Raw genomic sequence first — 8,996 nt, 5'->3', positions numbered from 1 at the left:
TGCTGACCCCCTTGAACCGCAGCGGGAGGAGAGAAGGCCGCGTTTTCTCTCCGCGCACGTGGACGGTCACGTCACATGTGGAAACGCGATGTTTAGATTATTTTGGCTGCTGTACATTGCCGCACGACGAGCCACGTTGTTGAGTTGTCGTTTGTGGACAGGTCGCTTCTGAAAGAAAATAAGCTAATAGCTCAGTGGGCTTAAGCTGGTAAGAATAAAAGATTGTGTAGTTTTATTTGTGTCCATTTTTTAAGTGATTTGTTTACCTTTGTTATATTTTTTCACTCCAATGGTGTTTTTGCATTGTTTGTTTTTGTACGGTTCTCACACCTGTGAAAATAGCTTTATAGCTCATCGGATTCCTCCTGTATAGATACAGATTCTGATCCGACTCCCCCCCCCTGCCCCATCTCTGTCTATCAGCGTCAACCCCTACCCCACTCTCATTCCACCCATCCGCGACATCTCCCCCGTGACCCCAGCTCCCCCGCGGACCCCCGTTCCATTACCCCCGTCAACTCAACAGGGACTCTGCAGCAACTGCTGCAGCATTAGCAGCAGCAGCACGTAGGGACGAAGAGGAGGCGATTGAAACTCTTCGGCTCTCCTCCAGTCAGAGCCGTGCGCCAGTGGAGAAACGTACTGGACCGTGCCAGGCCGAACCGGGACTGGTCCGGACCGGGTCTGGACCGGGTCTGGGCCGGGCCAGGCAGCATGATGGTGTCCTACCTCAAGCAAGGCCCTTACGCCATGAGCGGCCTCGGGCTGCACCCTGGAGGTGGCATGGAGCTGCTGCACCCCTCCGTGGGGTTCCCCGGTGAGGGACAGACCCCCCCCCCCCCCGCCATCTAGCTCCACCATCGTCACCACCCCACACCCTCACCGCCCTCACCCACTCACCACCCTGACCTTACTCTCTCAACCCTCACCCGCTCACCACCCCACACCCCATCCCACCACCCTCACTTCACCCTCACCCACTCACCACCACCCTCACCCGCTCACCACCCCACACCCTATTCCACTACCCTCACTTCACCCTCACCACCCTCACCCACTCACGAACCCTCCCCCACACCACCACCCTCACATCATCCTCACGACCCTTACCCGCTCCTCACCCTCACCACCACCCTCACCCGCTCACCACCTCTCTCCTTCCAGCTTCCCTCACCACCACCCTCACCCACTCACCACCCCACACCCTATCCCACCACCCTCACCACCCTCACCCGCTCACCACCTCTCTCCCTCCAGCTCCCCTCACCACCACGAGTACCGTAGCGAGGGTGGGGACGGGCGGGTTGATTGCCCGTCCGGGGCACCCCATCCGGAGGGGGGGGGGGTGCTGCCCCCCCCCGCCCCCCTCTCATCGTTGTAAACAATGCAGGCTGGTGGATGAGAAATGTGGTGGGGCGGTGGCGAGGATGGCGCCTTGCCCAGAGCCCCCCCCCCCAGCTCCTCTCGCTCGAACCCCTCCCCCTCAGCCCCCACTTACACTCCCCCCCTCCCCCCTCACCCCTCAACCCTCCTCACTGCCCACGTGACGCCAATAATCCCAGCCCCCCCCCACGTCTCCCTGTCCCCCCATCCCCACCCCCGGCTCCCACCTCCCCTCTCCCCTAATCCCTCTATGCCGGTAACCAGCACGAGTATCAGTTCGCCTGTTTACCCTTGTCTCTTCTTACCCAGCAGCCACCTCCATTAACTTGTAGCCTCGCCTCACCTGGCCTCACCTCCACTCACCTGGCCTCACCTCCACTCACCTGGCCTCACCTCACCTGGTCCCACCTCCACTCACCTGGCCTCACCTCTGTTCACCTGTAGCCTCGCCTTACCTGACCTCCATTCACATGGCCTCACACTAACCTGGTCTCTCCTCCCCTCACCTGTTGCCTCACCTCACCTGGCCTCGCATTCACTCACCCTGTAGCCTCACCTGGCCTCACCTCTATTCACCTGTAGCCCTACCTCACCTGGGTTAGTGAAGGCTTGGGGGGGGTGGGGCAGAGACGGGTGGCAGCACAGAAGTACAACTCTGCATTGGGTTGCACCACACTCTGTTGCCCTCCACATAGGGCCTCATCTTACCTGGGCTCCGACTCACTTGTATCCCCAACACTCCTAGCCTGCACTCACATGAATCCCGTACTCATCTGGGCTCTGACTCACTTGTATCCCCTACTCTCTTGGCCTGCACTCACCTGGCCACCGACTCACCTGTATTCCCTACTCACCTGGCCACCGACTCACCTGTATTCCCTACTCACCTGGGCTGCACTGGCCTGAATCCCCTACTCACCTGGGCTCCAACTCACCTGGATCCTCTACTCACCTGGGCTGCACCAACCTGAATCCTAGACTCGCCTGAACCCTCGACTCACCTGAGCTGCGCTCACCTCCACTCACCCTGGACACGAGCACGAATGACACAAACTCGGCGCGATCGCCTATCTCACTGCCCCCCCCCACGTCCCCTTTCCCAAGATAAACAAACAACGGGCTCCACGACACCTCACCCTCACCGCATTGCCCTTCACTCACCTGTGTCCTCTCTCTCTCCCTCACCTGAACGCAGTTCAAACGGGGCCCAGCCGTTTAAACCCCCACCCCTCCTCCCACCCTCACCCCAAACCCTCACCCCAAACCCTCACCCCAACCCCCACCTCGCGCCTCTCTCCCCTTATCTCGCTGGCTCACATGAGCCCGCATGCACGGCTTTGTGAAAATATGAGCTGCAGAAGGGGGCAGAGCGAGAGAGTAGGTGGGGGAAGATGGTGGAGAGGCAAGAAAGAGCGCGTGTGTGTGTGTGTGAGCCCGAGAGAGATGGGGCGAGAGAGAATCAGAGAGAGAGAGAGACAGGGTTGCGTAAGAGATGAGAGAGAGAACAGAGTGGGGGTGGGAGGTGGGGGGGGGTGTAAATTACTGGGAGAGAAGCGAAAGAGAAGAACGAGAGATAAAGAGGCAGAGAGACGGGAGGGAGATGGGGTGGAGAAACACAACTATGAGAGGAGAGAGAGAGAGTGAGTTCGGGCGTGTTAGAGGAGGAGGTTGCAGGGAGGGACGCGGGGGGGGAGAAGGACGATCTGGGAGAGAGGAGAGACATGGAGGTGAAAGATGAGAAGGATGGAGAAGGGGAGGAAAGAGAGATGGGAGGGGGAGGAAAGAGAGATGGAGGGAGAGGTATGGATGGAGAAGGGGAGTGAGGAGAGTTGAGGTGAGATGTTGAGAAGGAAGGGGCACTTTTTAATGTCGCGCCGCGTGTCCCTCTGCAGTGAGTCCGTGACTTCTCTCTGTCCCAGTGAATGTCTCTTCTCTCCCGCATCTCTCTGTCCGCCTCTCCACCCGCCCCCGCCCTCCCCCTGTCTCTCTCTTTGTTCATCTCTCTGCCTGCGTCTGTCCGAATGTCTGTACGTCTGTCTGTCTCTCCGTGTATATCTGTCCATCTCGTCTGCCTGCCTTGTGTCCATTCGTTTCGTCTCTTTGCCCGTCCGTCTCTCCCCCTATCACTCTCTGCCCGTCTCTCTGCCTGCGTCTGTATGTTTACATACCCCCCCCCTTCCATACGTTCATCATAGCCAGGGGGTCGACAATCAGAATGACGAGAAGATACATTTATTTTTCGAATCCGGTAGAGAAAATTCAATATCTCAAGAAGCGCAATGCACGTGGTGAATAACGATCACGTGGTGAATAACGATCACGTGGTGAATAACGATCACGTGGTGAATAACGATCACGTGGTGAATAACGATCACGGAGCAGTCCTTAAAGAGCCACACGCGGCTCTGGAGCCACAGGCTACCCACCCCTGTCCATGCCTGGCTCTTTGTCTCTACGCCCGTCCTCCATTCTGCCCTCTCTCACTCCACGTTTCTATCTGGGAATGTGTCGCTCAGTCTGTCTCACTGTCTCTTTCTTTTACGCTGTGTGTGTGTGTGTCTGTCCCTCTGTCTCACAGTCTCTCTGCTGATTTTTTTTCTGTTCGTCTGTCTGCTTTTTTGCATATTTGACCATGTCTCTCTGTCTCTCTGTGTCTCTGTATGTCTGTGTCTGTGTATCTCTGTGCTGTTTCTCTTCATGTCTCTCCGACTCGATCTCTCTGTGTCTCAATCTGTCTCGATCTGTGACCTCTGTCTATCTGTGTCTCTATCTGTGACCTCTGACTGTCTGTGTCTCCCTGTCTGTGACCTCTGGTGCCTTACCATCAGCCCCACCAAAACTAAGCACTTGCCTGGGTATTTTGTACCATCGGACACTCCACCCCCACAACTCCCAATCGGTGATGGGGCAGTAGTGGAGAGAGTGGAGAGTTTCCCATACCTGGGCAGTGTGCTTATGACCGGCTCCAGTTTAACAGCAGAGGTCTCACTCCGAATCAGTCGAGCGGCAATATCTTTTCATCGGTTGCGTAACGCTGTGTGGAAGCTACCTGGTCTGTCGCTCCGCACGAAGCTTCAGGTCTTCTCGGCCACAGTCATTCCCTCCCTTTTCTACACTTGCGAAACGTGGACCCCCCCAATGGAGCATCTTCGCCGGTTGGAAACATTAAGGCTGGCCTGCCTACAATCCATCCTGGGTTTAACCAGGCTGGATTGTGTGAGGAGCTCACAAATCCTTGAAAGATCTGGGCAAAGTCCCATCGGTGAGCTCCTCCGGTAGGCAAGGCTGCGTTGGCTGGGTCATGTAGCCCGCATGCCCAGCCACTGCATGCCTAAACAGCTTTTGTTCGGCCGGATCGAGGGGGCGAAACAGGCGCGGCACGGGCTAGAGAAGAGATGGAGTGATGTGGTACAGGAGGACGTGGAGCTGAGTGGACTTGCCGATGACTGGTACCAGCGGTGTCAAGATCGGCCTCTGTGGAGGAGGCTCGTGAAGGACGCTACTGGGCAGTTGTAGGCAGTCGACCTCCAGAAACAACGGAGGGCGGAGGAGCGACGCTCACAACAACGAGCGGAGCGCCGGGTGGCTAAAGCACAGCAAGTTGGCACAGTAGGGGGCACAGGTGGTGCATCAGCCAGTCATTTCGGTCATCTCCGTCAGTCGACCCGTGGCACATGCTGGGTCTGCCCCGTGACCTCCTGCCAGCGGGCGTTTCGACACTTCACGTGGTGGCCTCAAAGTGCACATGGCCTGGCACAAGCGTCGTGGTGACGTCACCGCCACTTAGTGGCGAATGGCGGTTGTTGTCGTGACCTCTGACTGTCCGTGTCTCCGCGTCCCCGTCTCACCCTCTCTCTGCGCGTGCCTCTCTGCCCTCCCCCCCAGGCGCGCCGCGCAAGCAGCGTCGCGAGCGCACGACGTTCACGCGCGCGCAGCTCGACATCCTGGAGTCGCTCTTCTCCAAGACGCGCTACCCCGACATCTTCATGCGCGAGGAGGTGGCGCTCAACATCAACCTGCCCGAGTCGCGCGTGCAGGTGCGGGCAGCCGGGCGGGGCAGGGAGTGGGGACGGGGGGGGGGGGTTAGCAGGAGGTGGGGGAGGGGGCAGAAAGTGTGGTGGGGGGGTGCGGGGTGGGGGGGCAGGAAGTTGGGGGGGGGAGTAGGATTTGGGAGGGGAGCAAGCATTAGAGGGGGGGGGGGGCAGGAAATGGGGGAGGAGCATGAAGGGGGAGGGGGGCAGAAAGTGTAGTGGGGGGGGGGGGGGCAGGAACAGGGGGGAGGGGAACCACGTGGGACGTTGTCCACCAGGTCGGGCAGCAACTCCGGAGCAAATTTACTTGGGAGTTAATTTTATCCCCCCTCCCCTCTCCTCCCCCCTCTCCCCTCTATTTCCACCGGCATCCCCACAACCTCACGCCCCCCCCCCCACCATCCCCTCTGCACCGTCGACTCCGCCCCAGGTGTGGTTCAAGAACCGTCGCGCCAAATGCCGCCAGCAACTACAGCAGCAGCAGCAGCAGGGGCAGCAGGGGCAGCAGGGGGGAGGAGGAGGTGGTGGGGGAGGAGGGGGAGGGAGCTCCCAAGCCAAGCCCCGCCCACCTAAGAAGAAGATGTCTCCAATGCGCGAGGCGTCGGGTGATGCTCCTCCACTCTTCCCTTCCTCCTCAGCGGCAGGCAGCGTGGCTCCCGTCAGCGGAGGTGGAGGTGTGTTGTCTGCTTCCCTGCTGCGTAGAGTTCTCGTGGTTCTGCGGGACAACTCTCCCTTGGCTCTCCAGTAGCTCTCCCGTAGCTGACTTACAGCTCTGCCTCAGCTCTCCCACAGCTCTCTCATCGCTGTCCAACAACTTAGCCACAGAGTGAGATGACAGGAGAGAGGTAGGAGAGAGAGAGCGTGATGATGGGGCGTAGAGCGAGATGAGAGGGGGGAGGTAGGAGAGTTTGTGGAGCGGAGTAGAGTGAGATGGGAGGAGAGTCGCGTGAGATGGGAGGGAGTGAGATGGGGGGAGGGAGTGTGATCGGAGGGAGTGAGATGGGAGGGAGGGAGTGTGATGGGAGGGAGTGAGATGGGGGGAGGGAGTGTGATGGGAGGGAGTGAGATGGGAGGGGAGTGAGATGGGAGGGAGGGGGAGGGAGTGAGATGGGAGGGAGTGAGTGAGTGAGATGGGAGGGGAGTGAGATTTGAGGGAGTGAGACTAGTGTACAGGTTTCCCTCGCTCTGTGCCCGTTCGGTTTGTGCGATGTCGCGTAATATACACAGCCAGCGTATTTGTATCCAACGTTCGCACTCTACGGGTTGAATTCACTGAGATGCAGCTACGCGGTCAGACGTTGCACAACGTTGTTGTACTGTGTGTGCACTGTGTGCGTACGATGTGTACTGTCTGTGTGTACTCTGTGTGTGTACTGTGGGTGTACTGTACTGTGTGTGTACTCTGTGTGTGTACTGTATTGTGGGTGTACTGTGGGTGTACTGTGTGTACTTTGCTTCTCGGCAGGCAGTTGTCTCCCCGTGCAGTGCATTGTGGGTTAGGCGACTGTGACGTCTACCCCACGTGATTTCGCTTTGTGCGCCATTTTTTTTGGAACGCATCTACTACTACTCCTACCGCATAGAGCGAGAGAAACCTGTATAACGCATACAGACGTCTACCCAACGTCACACGTGTCCCCCATCTGTCTCTCTCTGTCTCTCTCTGTCGTCACCGCCCCAGGCTCCTCGTCCTCTGCCGCTGCACCCACCGCGACCCCCTGCACCTCCGCCGCTAGCACACCGTGCTCCAGCTCCGGCTCCATCTGGAGCCCCGCCTCCGCATCCCCCCCTTCCATGGAGCCCGCGCCTTGCCCCAACCCCCCCGCTCATCATCATCATCACCAGCAGCACCAGCAGCAGCAGCATCATCAGCAGCAGCAGCAGCAGCAACAGGGCGCTTCCCCAAGCTCAACAACGTCTGGGCAGAGGCTGCCCGCTTACGCAACCTCGTTCACTCATCTGCAAACCGCGGCTCATTACATGGGGTGCTCAGCTGGTTCCACGTACGGATCTGGTGGTGGTGGTGGTGTGTATTTTGGTGGTGGTGGTGGCGGTGTGGTGGACCCGTGCGGTGTCGCCATACACGGCCTCTCCGGCGCCTCTCTCAGCCCGCTTATCCAACAACAAAGTCACCATCACCAACATCATCAGCAACATCAGCAGCAGCAGCATCAGCAACACCAGCAGCAGCAGAATCACAGTAATGGCAACAGCATCAACCTTCAGCAACACCAGCAAGTGTTGACTCACCACCAGAGCCATCACCACCACCATCAACAGCATCAGCATAATCAGCAACATCATCATCAGCAGCAGCAGCAGCAGCATCAAGGGCAGCACCTGCAGACTTTGAGCCCCCTTTGTCAGTCTCCTTCTGCGCTGGGTTTGGGGTCCCCAGGATTCCCAGGCGCTGCTTTTGGGGGTCCTGACCCCTACCTGGGTGACTATAAGGACCCCTCAACTTGGAAACTGGGGTTCGGTGCCCCAGACCCCTACCTGAGTGACTACAAGGAGCAACAGGGACTCACCACGTGGAAGTTCCACGTGCTCTGACGATGAGACGGGCGCGCTGGTCATCGTGTGGGGGGGGGGGGGGGGATTGGTGGATCGGGCAGAGAATGATCATCTTCGTCCGTCCTGCGCGCCGAGACTCCCGTTTTTTGATGGGGCCACGAGATGGTGAAGGCCAAGGTCGAGAAGTCAGCGTGGCCAAAGCCGTCGGTGCCACCACCGCCGCCGCACCTCCTCACTCACCACCAACGCGTCCATCCCCTCCGGCAGTTCCAACAGCTCCTCTCTACGGTCGACACACGGCTAGCTCCCAGACCGTCAACCCACCGCCATCTCCCCTCCCAGGTCTTCTCTTCCCCGCTTGCTTTGCCGGACTCGTGGAGTGCCCATCTCAGCGGTCGGCTCCCCGGCTCCGTCCCAGACACACGCGCGCGTGTGCCGTCCAGCGGAACCGTTTTTCAAATGCTTCATTTATTCTTCCAAAAACGTTGTATGTGAGACAGCTACCTGCCACGTTCTCTGCTCGAATGCAGCATTTTCAATTCCTAGCACCCGTCTCGGACGCCCGTGCTCAAACGCAAGCAGTACATACATACGATTGTTGAATCTATCTGTGCGGAGTCCGGAGTCCTCCCCCGCCACTCGTATAACATGCATGGTGGAGTTTCTCCGGCTCTGCGTTTTCCTTCCCAGGAAGCAAAGAGACTCCGTATTTTAAAAATGGAATTGGCCAAACAAGAGTCTTGAGTCTCGGCGAGGCTTTGCCGTGTAAAGTACAATTATGACACGCGCTGCGTATGGGTATAGATTCGTTACCCGTCTACGGTTCATGATCATCGCCTGTGGCATGATAGGTGGACGAACTTGACCCCGGGCAACCTCTAGGTCGACTCGGCCCAAAATTTGTACAGCAGTACCTTTGTGCCGTGGTGGGTGCGGTTGCCGAAACTTCGGCGACACTGGAAAGACAAAGACGGTCGGGCGTGCTTGCAAATATGGTGCTGACCCGATAACACACCACCCATCGTGATATATATTGTTAGCAGTACCGACCTTAATAGGTGCTCGCTA

The 8,996-nt window shown here is 58.3% G+C and overlaps 1 protein-coding gene across 1 annotated transcript; it reads left to right on the top strand.

Moving 5' to 3' along the window:
* Nucleotides 1-426: 426 nt before the first annotated feature.
* LOC144727366 (uncharacterized) lies at nt 427-8,006 on the top strand. Its single transcript, XM_078606123.1, has 5 exons — nt 427-817; nt 5,269-5,420; nt 5,845-5,906; nt 5,961-6,019; nt 7,096-8,006. The coding sequence occupies exons 1-5, from the start codon at nt 715-717 to the stop codon at nt 7,965-7,967; spliced, it is 1,248 nt and encodes a 415-aa protein (XP_078462249.1). The 5' UTR covers nt 427-714; the 3' UTR covers nt 7,968-8,006.
* Nucleotides 8,007-8,996: the final 990 nt, after the last annotated feature.

The sequence above is a fragment of the Lampetra planeri genome, chromosome 25 (assembly GCF_965212315.1).
Source record: "Lampetra planeri chromosome 25, kcLamPlan1.2.h2, whole genome shotgun sequence".
Taxonomy (NCBI): domain Eukaryota; kingdom Metazoa; phylum Chordata; class Hyperoartia; order Petromyzontiformes; family Petromyzontidae; genus Lampetra; species Lampetra planeri.
This window is presented reverse-complemented; position numbering and strand designations above follow the sequence as displayed.